Source organism: Hyaena hyaena, unplaced genomic scaffold (genome assembly GCF_003009895.1).
Source record: "Hyaena hyaena isolate Hyena2069 unplaced genomic scaffold, ASM300989v1 scaffold_49, whole genome shotgun sequence".
In the NCBI taxonomy this organism is placed as follows: domain Eukaryota; kingdom Metazoa; phylum Chordata; class Mammalia; order Carnivora; family Hyaenidae; genus Hyaena; species Hyaena hyaena.
The window spans coordinates 614,291-629,471 of NW_024080681.1; the positions used below are offsets into that span (position 1 = coordinate 614,291).

Below are 15,181 nucleotides of genomic sequence, written 5' to 3' on the forward strand. Positions count from 1 at the left end.
ACAGCAAATTGCTCCTCTCATTGTCCCAAATTGTGTCATACCCATTGCCAACCAGTAACTGTGGTAGGGATGGGATTATGCTGCTTTATTTAGGTTGGAATTATGCTAATTTGCTTATATTGGAACCATGTGCTCCAGTATGCAGCCAGGGCCGGGATATGAAGGCTAAAAACTGGGGGTGTTAACCTAGATAACTAAGAGTGGATAACGGAGAAGTTACCACAGGATCTGGCAAAAGGTCCAGAGCGTGGCTGTTGACAACGTCATGGAAACCCCTAGCCTCAAGCCACAACTGCCTTGCTTTCTCTCTCTGGACAGCTTGGGTTGTAATAAAGTACAGCAATTGCATATTTGCAGCTGAATCTACCTCCTTGTTTCCATGCACATCTGGGGTCCAATGACTCCTTGCCTTGCCGTTGCCCTCAAGCCGTTGGCTGCTTCCTTCAATTTGTTAACGTTGGGGGTGTCTTCTTCAGTGTTTCTTCTGCCTGGCCCATACTGCGTACACTGAACCAAAAGAGTTAACCATTGGCTACCATTGGAGAAAAACCTTACTTCCATTTCCAAACTGAAAGGAACTGAGGTTTAGTTATTCTGTCTTCTTTTTATTGTTTGTGGCTTCTTCAGGCCAAGTTCCGAACTTGCGCCAAAATAGTGGCTGTGCGACCAAACCTCCCTGGGCCATCTCTGCAAGATGAAGGCACTGGCTTGATCCATTTCCAAGAACTCTCCCCGCTGTCCAATTCGGTGGCCCTGGATTCGCGTGGGAAGAGGTGATTGTAGACTTGAGGGCTTGTGTGAGTGGAGTGTTTGGGTACCCGAAGCCCACGCTGCTTTGTGTGGTCTGAGGGAGGTTTTGCTCAGCAAGGAATTCGACAAGCTGCACCTACTCCAAACGAGGACCGAAGTGGCTTGGTCTCCCTTCGCCACGCACGAATTTTCCGCGCCGAGCGCTGCGCAGCCTCCAGGGCTGCAACGACCGGGCCAGGCCAAGTGCAGCGTCCGGCATCCAGCGCGGCTTGCTCGGGAACGGCAGCCTCCAGGGCGCTGAGGCCTCAGGCTGGGTGTCCTGGGCAGCGGATCCAGATGCGCCCGCAGCTGCGTCTCTTCCGCGCCGCTCTGCTGCCCGAGGCAGAAGCGGGACAAACCGGAGGAGGCGCCAGGGTGCCTGCAGCCCTGCTCCCGGGGGCACGGACGAGGCGCCCTCCTCGGGCGGCCCGGCCCTGCTTCGCGGAGTGCCTGCGCGCGTCTCCCGCCCTTCGCCGGCGGCCCCCACTCCGGCCCGCCTCACCCCGCCGCGGGCTTTGTCCACCGGCCGCGCGGCGGCCCCTCCCCGTTCCCGCCGGCTCTTCCCCACCCCCTCCGCTGGCCCCACTTCCTCGGCGCAGGCGGCTGGAGCGGGCCGGGGACGAAAGGGTTAACTCGGGGCTCTTCCCGGCGCGGAGGGATCCGGAGCCGAGCCGAGCGCGGTGCTGAGGCCGCCTCAGCGAAAAAAATGTCCGCCTGAGGAGACCCACAAGTTCTATTCGGGGGGACCGCCAGCCCGCCCCGGGAGGAAGGGGCGGCCAGGCCCGAGAGCCGCCTCCCCCGCCCGGATCCGAAAGCTCGCGCGGGGCAAAGTGAGCCAAGCCGCCGGGAGGTACACGGGGAAGCCCGAGCCCGCTCTCCCGGCCAAAGTGAACTTTAATCGGGGTGGTTGGATGCGGAGACGGGGCGGCAGGTAATTGCGGAGACGAGCGGGAGGGGTACGCCGCGGCGGGGCTAGGGGCTGAGGGGCGCCGCCACGTCTCTGCCGGAGCGGAGGCGCCCCCGGCCCGCGCCCCAACTCCGCACCCCTTTGTACAGAGGCGAGCCTGGGGTTCCCTCCAACTTGGGGAGCGGAGTGGCGACAGAGGCGAGAGTCGCGGACGGCCAGGCCCGCGGGCGGCGCGCTCGGCCTGCGCGCCCCGTTCGGCACTCGGCTCCAGCTCCGGGGCGCGCGGGAGAGCAGCCTGCTTCGGCCGCCGCGCCGGGCTCATTGTTCGGCAGGTCCGGGGCTGGCCGGCCGCGGGCAGGGCAGCAAAAGTGGGAGGAGGCCGAGCCGGGGGAGGAGGGAGCCGGGTAAGAGCGAGACTAGTTGTCCGGGTTTGTATTTTCTTTTTAAAAACGTTCCTCGGACGCGCGGGGGTTGCTTTCCGACCCCCGGGGCCCGCTGGGGACGTCCGGGCGGCGGCGGCGGTAGACGCGGGCCTGCGGGCGGCGCGTTCCCTGCAACTTGTCAGTTCTATTGTTGCCGAGCCTGTGAGTCACTTCGCATCTCCCCTCGTCGCCACTCCGCTCGCTGGACGCCCAGTCGCCCCTCACCCCGCCCCTCGAGACCCCCGCCCGGCCGGGCGCAGAGCCGAGCACCCGGCGGCCGCGCGGGGTGGGGGTGCCGGGGAGGGGGCAGGGTTGGGCTCGGAAACTTGCTAGAGAGGCGGCGAGTTGCGGGAGCCGCCGCGACGCTCCCGGGCCGCGCGGAGGAACGCTTGGATTCACCGACCCGGCGCGGTGCTGGGCTCTCCTGCCCCCTGCCCGCGCGGCGGTGGGAACGAGTTGGGCTCTGGAAGTCAGCTCTCGGCTCTCGGTCCTGCCCTACGCCCCTCTTCTTCCCCTCACACACTTTGGGCCTCGGTGGTCTCTCTGAGCCTGTTTCCTCTGCCTTAGGACCTGCTAGAAGTGACCGAAGATGAATCCCCAGCAGCAGCGCATGGCCGCTATAGGGACCGACAAGGAGCTGAGCGACCTGCTGGATTTCAGTGCGGTATGAGAGCTTTCCGCGGCGTCTTGGGGTTCTGCTGAGGTTTACAAAAAAAAAAAAAAAAAAAAAAAAGAAGGAAAGAAAGAAAGAAAAAGGCAGGGGGGGGGGGGGGGGAAGCGACGTGGAGACTAGGCAGCGTGAACTCCATCTGCTTTGAGCAGTAGTTCTCAGGGCTGGAGTCCAGCTCCCCCAAGTTGGACACCTGAACTTTGATGTAATGTCTAGACTTGCCGATTTAAAACTTTAATGCCAGAGGGGTCATTTGATTTAACCAGTTAAAAGGAGAAGAACGTAACCATGAGCTTTGGTTGAGTCACCCTCTGACCCCGATGATTATTAGGGATTTTGAACTTTATGTGAAAAAAAATTATTTTTTCTGCACTCTATTTTCCTCCCTAAAATGTGATAGAATTTATGATACCTGAAAGATGTCAGTTATGAGAAAGCCAAATAGAGGCTAGAATTTCCAGTCTTTTTGACCGAACACTTTCAAGTACATCAATTCATGTGTGTGAATGTATATATATGTATTTGTATACATAAGGGTATATATATTTATAAAATTTTTACGATAGGAAATGATTGACTTCAGAGTAGCTGAAACCAAAGGCCCATTGCCTTTATCTCTAATGGGTTGAATTCCTTAATTAGCTGCTCTTAGGAGGCAGGACCAATACCCACTTTATAAAACTGGGTTATAATGGATCTTAACTGTATGTAGTAGTTTCTTTGGTTATGATTCTGTGTATTGAATGATAATGTAAATGTGAGATTTTTGTTAGAAAGTAAAGATGATGGACATAAATTTGCTATTTAAACTTAATAATCTTAGACTTTGTCATGTGAGTGGATTTTGAGAACAGAATATAACCAATATTTCTAAGTAGCGTTAGGAAATGGTATCACTGAGTGTAATTGCCTTTGTGGGTGTGAATGTATATCTCCAATTTTGTCTTAACTTCCTTTTGAAATACAGTAACTGATGATTCTTGGTGGACTTTTGTTTGCAGGGAGTCTAGAAGAATTTCAGTACTAATATGTACATTTGGGTTATTTTGTAGATGTTTTCTCCACCTGTTAATAGTGGGAAGACCAGACCAACAACACTGGGAAGCAGTCAGTTCAGTGGATCCGGTAAGATGATATCTAAAGTCAGGAACTCCTTTTTTGGTGTTTGATACATTTTAGTAGAAAAATAGAAAGTATTTTAATATTTTCCTGCCATTCTGTTGTGTTCCTTTCAAATTGGAAGCAAGAAGAAGCCTCAGCTGGGCTGTCGGCCTTTGGGATCCATTGATATTTCTATGAGAATTTAAATATCCATTTAAAAGTCTTCTGTTTTCCATGAATCTTTGAGTTGAATTTGTCTTGTTTGAGTACGAGGGATCATATCCTGCCTCTGTGTTTGGACAAGTACCAGAAGAAAAGGCTCTGTGGTCCATGTGTGGTCTATATGTAGTTTTTTAAAATGTTTGTTTACATATGTGTAATTTTAAATTTTGCTAAAATTTCAGCCTCTTAGCTTTATTGTACTTTGGCATTATAAAAATTTGATGAATAGTAGTATTATATACATATTGAGTCAAGTAATAATTAGTAACACTTATTTTAAAAGGTGGCTATTCCCTTGAAGTCTGGAGCAAATTAAAAATTGGGACAGTTTTTAAAATGCTGAAGGAATGAATGTTACATATAAATGAATAGAAAGATTTATTTTTAAATGACATCCATTAGATGACTGAATCCTACATTCAGATTACATTAGAATAATATTTAGAATAAGTTAAATTAGATTCCTGTTTCTACATTAGTGCTGTGGTCTTTAAATTTACTTTCTATATATTTCTAATTCTCTGTTATTAACATTTATCCCATATTTCTTAAGTATGCATTTTTAGATTTTCTAATTTATTTAAACTCATGATTTCAAAAATAAACAGTCCAGAAGCAAGGTCCATTCCAGTGTACAAAAGCTATAATTTTCTTTTTAAGTTAAATTTATTCCTTAGTTCTCAAAGGTAAAAAAATAACTAATGCCATGGACAGCATCATCTTAAGAAAACCAGTTGTCAAATCCTTGGACTGAAATTTAGTAATTCCTCTTTGACCAGTATTTGTATTTTCCATAGTAAAATGATAGTTGATGTCTTAAGATACTATGAGAGCAAAACATGAGGAAAGAAGGAAATGTCATAATCCAGAACAATTTATACCACTTTATACTTAAAAGGTGTTTTTGTTTAAAAATAGTTAGCTAATGTAATTTACTGAAATTTATATTTCATGAAGAAATTGCAGTTCATGGGTAAAATATAGCATGCTGTTTAACACCTCAAATAAGTAAAATAAAAGCACTTTAGGTTTTAAATATCCTGTAGGCTAATCTTATCCTATTCAAATGGATATGATAAAATATCAGCCAAACCCCACTCTGTCCCTGCCTTTTTTCCTTTTATTTGGAAATTTGAAATAATGATTTGGTAATCATTCCAAAATTGTCATTTTTTTGAGGAAGGTAGAAAAAATTATTAGTTAATGTAGAAGAAGGCTATATATTCTTTTCTTTACTGCTGTTTTGAGTGTATCTCAATATTTACAACTAATCATTCTCCAGTACTTTCAGATTTAGTTGGATACAAAGGAGATGCTTACTATATTTCTTAAAATAAGTAGTGATACTGCAGTTTTAGTCTGTTAGTTCCAGTTTGAATTATGGAAAATGTATTTAATGACATTCACTGATATGAAGGACCTGAACTTCAGAAATTGATATTAGAAATACTTTCTGTTTTTAGAATAAAAGCAGTTATATTTTTTTCACTTTTAAAAAATTAATGTATGCTTTATGTAGTGTGTGAAATTAGAAAGTATGTGTGAACTTGGTTTGTATTATAAGCATGACTTTGGAGCATTTGTGAGCCTCCTTTCTGTCGCTTGCATTATACAATGAAAAAGTTTATTTTTCAGCATTGCAGAAGTAGTCATATAGTATTTGATTCTTTGAAGTGGGAAATTTTTAATTTTAAAACTGAGATTTGTTACTTATGCATTGAAAGTCTGAACTTAAATACATGTGTTCAGTGGACATGGTAATATTTATTTCAGTGGTTTGTTTTAAATTCCAGGAAAAAAAGAGACGAGCTTTAATAATTAGTGAATGGATTTAAATTTTGGGGACAAGACAGTGTCATGAGTGATTATTTTATATCAGAGTATATTGGTAGATAGGGTTTTTCTATAGTCATTTTTCTTGAAGTAAATATCTAGAAGAAATTGGTACAATATTATTTATGTTTTATTTACATCTGAATAATCTTCTATCCTATTTTCAAAAGATACATATGTCCTAATGCCAAGTTTATTTGCAGTATAAAAGGAGCTAAAGATCTGACTTACTTTCTGAAGAACTGACTTAAAGAATAGAGTTTTTTTTTGTCTTTGGAGTAACATTGTAAAACCCCAATCTTTTGCCTCATGAAAACTGTAGTTGTGTAGTGTAATTTCTTTTCTTATGTTCTTTTTGAGGATGACTTAATTTCACATTGGGCTTTTTTTTGAAAAATAATACATTTAGAATTTTTTCAGCTGAAAACATGTATTTTGCACTGCATAATTTTTTTAAAAATTTTATTCCTAAAACAAACAAATAACTTGTATGATAGCAGACACTTCTTCAAAAGTCACTGGAAAAGATGCATATGTATTTACTATTACTTGTCTGGAGATATCTATTACAATGCTATTTCTTCATCATGGTTGTTTATTGAATTATGATCATAAGACTGAATTTGTCCCCTAGGTATCAGATGTTCTACAAGTGACCTTGAGAGGAGTTTCTCTTTGTAGGTGTTAAAAGTGAGGTATTTTGTTAAAGGCCAGTGTATCAGGAGAAAACTTGTTGAAAGGATTGATAAAATGGAAGTAGTTCATTCAGGTGTTTTAAGTCTGCTTTCCCCACCAGCTTCAGAGTTTTGAGTATGTAGAACTAAATTGTGATATTGGGTTTAATTTATAGTGTTGTTTTTTTTTTTAAGTTTATTTATTTTGAGAGAGAGAGAAAGAGTGCTTGCGTGCATGCAGGAGCTGAAGAGAGAGAAGGAGAGAGAGAATCCCAGGCAGTCTCAGTCCTGTCATTGCAGAGGGTGACGTGGGGCTCCATCTCATTCACCATGAGATCATGACCTGAGCCAAAATCAAGAGTTGGAAGCTTAACTGAGTGAGGCAGCCAGGTGCCCCATGTTTTTAAATGTTTACATGATATCCAAAAAATTTCCTTTATTAGTTTTTGAATCCAAGTAGTAAAACATATTGGAAGGGAGTAGGATAAACGCATTTTGTAATCTGTCTATATATAATGTGTCTGTCTGTGTTTGATATTTCTAGAAAGTTATTTTAATTAGCAAGTAAAGCTTTACTTTTCATTATTCAAAGCAGATTTTTGTAGCATAATAGATTTCTTCTTGCCCAGGATTTTTGGAAATAATTATAAGAACTCTTTTCCAGCTCTTAATTTTTAAAAGGAATATATTTTTCATTCTTAAGTTACTGCCTTTTTGAGGGAAAATTTTTCACTTCTACAGGCTTTATGCTCTTAGAAAGTATTGATATACAGGCAGAAAAAATGAGTTCTCATTAAACTAAAATTTTTAATTAAACTTTTTGTCTCAAGATAATTTAGATTCATACGCAATTGTAAGAAACAATACAGAGTTCTCTTGTATACTTTAGCAAGCTTTCCACAAGAGTAGCATCTTGCCGAACTGTAGTATAATATTAGAACTAGGTTATTGACAGTGATACAGTGAGGATACAAAAACATTTACATCATCGCAGGATTCCTGGTGTTTCGCTTTTATAACTGCATCCACTTCTCAAAAGTAATTAAAGAAAATCCATGGTAGGTTAGTAAATACCTGTGCATCCTTTTAAACATAATAGTAAGCTTTTCAGATTGTTGTAGCGTTACTTGTAGCATTTGAAAAAAAAATTAAGAAAGGAAACCAAATGTTACCAATGTGCGTTTTAACTGAACCGTAATATATATAGTAATGGTAATTTTAAATAAAGGGTAAACTAGGTTCCGTCTTTTCATTTAACGTATTTTAAGGTAATGAGTAGGGTGTGCTTCATGGTGTGTACTTAACAGCATTAAAATTTGTAAAAAGTGTGTAGTAATACACACTTGTTCAGATTTAGTACTGTTATTTGGGTAACTGAACCATGTTGTACATTTGCTTCTGGCAAGTTCTGATGAATGAGAGTAACTTGCACAGTCAATAGGCATGTAAAGAAAAATACAATATTTTAGGATAAATATGGTCTGCTGTTAAGTGCCTCATTTAAGATAAAAGCTAAGTAGCAAAGGAGTCTTTCAGAGAAAAGCTGTATATGAAAGTACCAACTTGGAAAACAAAAATTAGAGATAAAATTATAACTGTGAGGATTGAATGCTTTTTAGAACAGGCCTTGTAGGGTTCCTTTAAGTAGTCATGGCTGCTTATAATGTATCTGAAGAACAATTTGATTAGATAACGAGACTTGGTTGTTATATACAGTGAGGCATACATACCTGTAGTGAATTTTATTTTTCGTTTTCGTTGACATTTTTAAAATCTTTTCTTAATGTTTGTTTATTTTTGAGAGACAGAGACAGAACACAAGCAGGGGAGGGGCAGAGGGAGAGACACAGACAGACTCCGAAGCAGGCTCCAGGCCTGAGCTGTCAGCACAGAGCTTGTTGTTGGGCTCGAACTCACAAGCTGTGAGATCATGACCTGAAGTGAAGTTGGACGTCAGACGGTTAACTGACTGAGCCCTCCAGGTAGCCCTGTTTTCACTAACAATTTATATACGAGGTAAACTTTTTGTCTTTTAGGGTATCTTTTAGTATATCTTTTTCTTTGAGTTTTAAAATAATTGTTTTTGGAATAGGGAGAGGAGGATGCAGATACCCAACCTAAAATGTAAAAACAATTGCTTTTACATTTTAGATTTCATGGATGCCATTTAGAATAATCTCTTATTAAAGCCAGGTAGTGTTTTCTGTTCTTGAACAATTGGCAGTCATGCCTGGAATGTCATTGCCTGTTTAGTGTTGTGGAAGACTTGGAAAGAACTCTCCTGTAAGAGTATAGTACCACTATTAGAATCTTTTGGGGCGGGAGGTGGGGGGCAGAGCGGGGGTGGGAAGGCTGTTTCTTAGCGCGTGGGATACCTTTTTTTTTTTTTTTTAAATCATTTAATAAGATTGCTTTTGGGTATTTGAATATATTTTTTGGATGAGGCTATTGTAATTAGAAACATGATGCTTTCACATTTAGGGAATAAAATGAGAAGACAGATGTTTAAATATGTCAGTTCTAAAGACTGATGAATGACTGTTAAATAGTGGAGCCATACATACCTCAGATTTATTAGTTAATTGCATATTTATTTAGTATCTACTTTATGCAGATACTTTGTGCTAGTCTAGTAGCTTTTAGGAAGGTAAGAAATGGAGAAGGATATAGATCAAAAAAAGTGCAGGCATTCCATTTTCTAGATATGACGATAACAGTTAAAATTTTGGGGTAAACTGTGACATAAGAAAATATCAACTACACATTAATGTAGTTTAAATTGAACCTGTGAGAATAAGAATGTGTGCAGAGTCAGGGAACTGGCTTAAGGAAAACTCAGAGGTGTTGAATTTAGAGTTCATTTTTGAAGGGGATATGGAAAATGAAGGGGAGGAAAGGAATTGGCCTCCTAGATGCGGAATAGCATGGAAAGATATCCAAAAGTGGGAATTTGACTTGCTCCAAGGTGCTGTACAGTTTAGGGAAAGAGAAGCTGTTTTTTAATTGATCACTACTGCACTCCTTTCATAGCTCATATTTACATACTATTTATTTGGAGCCGGACTATATATCTTCAAATCCAGTCATTGCCACTTATTAGCTCAGTGATCTTGGGTAAATTATTTAACCTATCTGTCCTTCTTTTTCTTAATCTGTACAATACAGGACTAATAGTAGTAGCTATCCTCATAGAGTTGTTATGAATATTAATTGACTTAATGCAGGTAAAGCTCCAAGATGAGTGCCTGGCACCTACTTAGCTGTGGTGGAGTGAATTGTTAGCTTAGACAATAAGGAAAGCATTTGTTCATTCAGGAGGCTAATGTGCTAATCTAGGGGTGAGCTGGTGAAGGTTGAACTTGGTATTAGTATAGGAAGGAAGAAGGAAAAATACCAGAAGAAAAAGATTGACAGAATTTGAAGGATTGAATTTCTGTAGGTAAGAGAAATGACTTAAGATTGCAGTTCTAGAATAACTGGAGGGTGATAGTGCTGGAGAATGTAAAGATGCTGAATTGTTTTGAGCATTTTAAATTTCACACAACCTGGGACTCTTCTAGCTAATTTTGGAATATTTGAGAGAAAAGTGATTGGTGATGAGTTAAAGATATTGGTGAAAACAATCAAACAAAAAACAGCAGCAGCTCTTTTTTGCCCATAAAATTAATAGCTATCATTGAAAAGAAAGTTGTAGAACAGAGAAAGCAACAAAGGAAAAAAAAATCCCTATTATTTCACTGTCCAGAGGAGATTGTTACATTTTGATTTATTTCCATTTGGTTTTGTTTTTCCTATTAGTCCTGTTTGCACAGTTGAGATCTTAATGATGGTTTCATTTTATATCCTCTTTTTTTAAATTTCACTTAATATTATGAGCATTTTTCTCTTGTTTTTAAAGAGTCTTTTTAAACTGGGTTTAAAATGGTATTATGTTACATGGAATGGATATAGCATACCTTATCAAATCCATTCTCTTACTGCTTGATATTTAGAGATGTTGTTAATTCACTTTTTGTTATTAAAAAATATGATAGTGAACACCTCTTTGTATACACGTATTTTTATCCACATTTCAATTTCCTTTGGTTAGGAGATGTAGATTTTGTTTTTTATGCCTGCAAGTTATAATTAAAGCTAAGAGAGTGAATGAATACCCTTAGGGAGATGAACTCAGAGGGAAATAAATTATCAAGCCAAGGATTGATGTTAATGGTGGATTTAGATGTATAAAATTAGTGACTTTGGTTAATAATTTAATGTAAAAATAGAATTTTTTTATTTGTGTATTAATGGAGTATAAGATGACATTAAGTACAGATGTATAAATTATATACAAAATTTATATTTGTATATAAATTGCTTGTGTGGTGACTGGAGGGAATTCCTGTCATTCTTTGACCTGTGCTGATTGAAATGGATTGGAATCTAATAGGAGTCTATCAGTGAGAGAGCCCTTGAGTTCTTGACTTACAAGAGAGCCCCTGTAGGAGAGTGGGAGGAATTGGGCCCAGGAACCAAACAACTGAAAAGGAATCAGTGCTTTGCTACATATTAGCTGGGTGTCCATAGGCAAGTCATTTTAATGATCTGAGTATACTTTTCTTTCTTGTGAAAAGTGGATGGATGATACTGCCTACCTTCAGAATCTTTAAGAGGATCAAATAAGATTATATATTGCCTGCCATATAGCAGCTTCAAAAATGGTAGCTGCTATTATTATGTGGCACCCTGTTTATTAATACTAATGATAATATGAACAATGAATAGTAATAACTTTAACCAGAATTATAGCCAATGTTTATTGAACTATTATTGTATACGAGAGCTGTGCTAGTGGTAGTGGGGGTGAGGAAATACCCCCACAAGAGCTCCATGTCAGAGTTACTTTTCAGTGCCATAAAAGTATATATATCGTCAAAAGCCTAGGAAGAAATCAGGCAGCAGAGTAGTTTTTTAAATTAAAAAAATAGTTTTTCCCCCAGAAGATTAGTTTTGAAAGGTCATCAGGGTCTTTTTTTTTTTTTTTTGCAGTTGATTTCTTCTTAATACTGTTATATTATAGACTAGATATTGTATAGTGCAGAGTGGTGGACAGAAAAGTGTACAGCTTTTGAAAGTCCTCTTCTATGCTTAGACACTGCCACTTGGATGTAATGTTTTTTTCCATATTCTCTCCCTAGGTATTTGAAATTCTTTCTGGAATGAGATGTAGTTTAAATAAATAAGTAAAATAAAAATTATGTGACCTGAGAGGATAGAATAGCTGGGAGACAGGTTGGAGAGAATGTTAAGAGTCTCTAGAGTAGAGCTTCTCCATTTTTTTCTTAATAGCAGAGGAGAAGGAACATAAACTCCCCTGGTAGCCTGAAGCAACACATTGCAAGTGAGCAGAAGAAATCTTATCTTAAAGATTTGTGTGCATTTTACTTTCTACTCCCCAGCACAACATTTGTTGTAATATAAATATGTTTTAATTAATCATTGAGTAAAGCTGAGACTCTAGGAACATGCATTGTGGTTGGCCTATAGCATTGCCTTCCTCTTGTTTTGCTTTGGGGTTGGGGTGAGGGCAGAGTGGAATGTAGGCCTATACTGTACTTTCATTAGTGAGAAGCCCAGCTCTACAGCATAGTCCTCAGCTGTCTTTATGTATTTGTGGACCTTTTTTTGCTCCCACCAGAGAAATTAGTAATGTCGCTTGATTTTGAAACCCTTGTTTTTTGTTTCCAGCCAGATCGTCCTATAATATCTTAACATGACCATGACTTGAGAAGAAAATGTATATTTCTATAGAGAGAGCTTTGTATTATTTTGTTGTTCCATGTTTGAAATGTGCTCCCTTGTGTTCCAGGTTAAAAAATGTGCTTTCATAAAGGCTATGGTGAGTCATCCAAGCTACTCTAAGCTGACTGGGGACATAAAGATCATATTTAAAGATCACACTGCAATGTAAACAGATTAAGGATTGGTTACTAATTTTTATTGGGTTGGGTAGTGACTCAGGGATGAAATTTTCGGAATAAAATAATAAAACAATTTAAGACAAGGTAAAGGATAGATTACTTTTTAAAAAAAGGGGGGTTGTCTGAGTAGCTCAGTCAATTAAGTGACTTTGGCTCAGTTCATGATCTTGCAGTTTGTGGGTTCGAGCCCCACATCGGCTCTGTGCTGACAGCCTGCTTCAGATTCTGTGTCTCTCTCTCTCTCTCTCTGCTCCTCTCCTCACACTTTGTCCCTCTCTTTCTCTCAAAAATAAACATGCATTAAAAAAATTTAAAAAGCCACAACCACTACTATACCTTACCATGTTTTTGGCTATTAAAAATGTTGGCTCAAGTTGTCATTTTGTCATATCGTTTTAGGTGCTAGGAAAGTGTCTAAATTTGAACTGAGCGAATTTTCTCAATTTGAAAGATTATTCCAGTTACCTAAGTAAAATCTCTTCAGAAATCTCCCTCAAAATTTGTTGGGTTTTTTTCTTCTGGTGGTTTTGCCAGCGAGCCATTGTGAGGCTTTGAAATGAGCAGGATCAACCCATGATTACTATTCCACCACTTCATTGGTGGTTAATGTAGAGAACACAGGTTGAACTTAATGTGATCACGCAGCTCCAGTCAATGAAAAAATGTGCTGCTGCTGTCAGCAAGAGTTGTGAGTAGTGGTGGAGCATCACCGCAGGGATCCCTGCTAGGAGGCAATTACAGTCATCAAACTTCTCAGTCCTTGAGGCATATGTTGTTTTGAGGTTGTTGAGGATAAATAAAAGGTTTGCTGTACCACTAGAGAGGAAAAAAATCCTAGGCTTCACTTTGAACTTATAGTAGAAGCATGATTTGGCCACAAGTTAATTTAGGGAATATGAGTTTATATGAGGCCTCAAGTAGCAAAAACCTGGGTTAGCAGGTCCTCTTAGGTTTTTACTGCTTGGGAGCCCTACTATACCCAACTGACTTTGTCACCTGGTCAGAGGCTCATTGCCTGTCTGCTTGGCATTGATGTGCTAAGGCTTTAGAAGATGTTTTTCAGTATTGGCCCCACCTTAAAGTTTAAGGGAAAATTTGTTTCATGTTCAGTCTCTTGGTGGGACCTTATAGACAGCTTGAATTATTATGCCTAAGTAGGCAAATAATTTAGAGCCATTTCAAGACCATATACTAAATATCCTAAATGTTTTGCCTTAGCATTGGCTAGTTCTTTTTATTCTAAGCGATAGCACCATTTTAAATAAATAAAAATAAATTATTTTTATAAGTTTTTATTTTTGTGAGAGAGACTGAGTGTGAGTGGGGGAGGGGCAGAGAGAGAGGGAGACACAGAATCCGAAGCATGCTCCAGGTTCTGAGCCATCATCAGAAAGCCCCATGGCCCCATGTGGGGCTTGAACTCACGAACTGCGAGATCATGACCTGAACTGAAGTCTGATGCTTAACTGACTGAGCCACCCAGGTGCCCTGCATAATTTATTCATTATATTTCAAGACCACCTTTGACCTGCCAAAGGTCCATAATATCTGATCTGTAATTTTGAAATCTAAAAAGGTCTGAAGCAAAATTTTTTTTCTTTAAATTCAGCATAAATTATCCACCAAATTTCAGTGGCGAAATCTGACCTTATATGAAAGGAGGCTGTTGACAGTCTCTTTTCCTAGTTCTTGCATGGTATAAGGTGCTGAAGTGATTTGCAACCTATGGTACGTACACTATATTTCTTTCTTAAATTTGAAAAAATGGATTCTAAAACCCACCTGTCCCCATGGGATTTTGAAAAGGTTTTGTAGATCTCCCTCTTGAGTATGTCTCCCAGGTATTGTTTACAGTTCAAAATAAGAATTTCTTTTTTGGACTCAAAGTCTAGGTTGGAGAATTTATTATATTAAATTCAGAAAAAATAATGGTGGACTTGTTAACATAAGAGGAAATTCTTTTTTTTTCTATTTTTTTTTATTTTTTACAAATAGTTTATTGTCAAATTAGTTTCCACATAACACCCAGTGCTCATTCCCACAAGTGCCCTCCTCCATGCCCACCCCCCCCCCAGCATCCATCAGTCCTCAGTTTGTTTCTCAGCATTCAAGAGTCTCTCATGGTTTGCCTCTCTCCCTTTCCCCCACCATATCCCCCCTTCTTCTCCCCCTTGTTCCTCCGTCAAGTTCCTCCTAATCCTCCTATACATGCAAACATATGATTTTTGTCCTTCTCTGCCTGACTTATTTCGCTCAGCATAACATCCTCAAGGTCCATCCATGTTGCTACACATGGCCAGATTTCATTCTTTCTCATTGCCATGTAGTATTCTATGGTATAGATAAACCACATCTTCTTGATCCATTCGTCCGTTGATGGACACTTAGGCTCTTTCCATGTTTTAGCTATTGTTGAGAGTGCTGCTATGAACATTGGGGTACATGTGCTCCTATGCATCAGCATTTCTGTATCTCTTGAGTAAATTCCTAGCCGTGCTATTGCTGGGTCATAGGGGAGTTCTTTTGTTAGTTTCCTGAGGAACCTCTACACTGTTTTCCAGAGGGGCTGTACCTGTTTACATTCCCACCAACAGTGGAGG

At 40.1% G+C, this 15,181-nt stretch overlaps 1 protein-coding gene across 7 annotated transcripts in view; it reads left to right on the plus strand.

Annotated features, from left to right (window-relative positions):
- The first annotated feature begins 1,447 nt into the window (after nt 1-1,447).
- TCF12 (transcription factor 12) overlaps nt 1,448-15,181 on the plus strand; it is a 366,706-nt gene continuing 352,972 nt past the window's right edge. For 2 of the 7 annotated variants that reach the window (XM_039230611.1, XM_039230614.1), the window contains exons 1-3: nt 1,448-1,720; nt 2,686-2,782; nt 3,841-3,913. In XM_039230611.1, coding sequence (XP_039086542.1) covers nt 2,708-2,782; nt 3,841-3,913 — 148 coding nt within the window. In that variant the 5' untranslated portion in view covers nt 1,448-1,720; nt 2,686-2,707. The remainder of the gene's footprint in view (nt 1,721-2,685; nt 2,783-3,840; nt 3,914-15,181) is intronic. The other 5 variants (XM_039230613.1, XM_039230617.1, XM_039230612.1 and 2 more) reach the window with 4 other exon arrangements.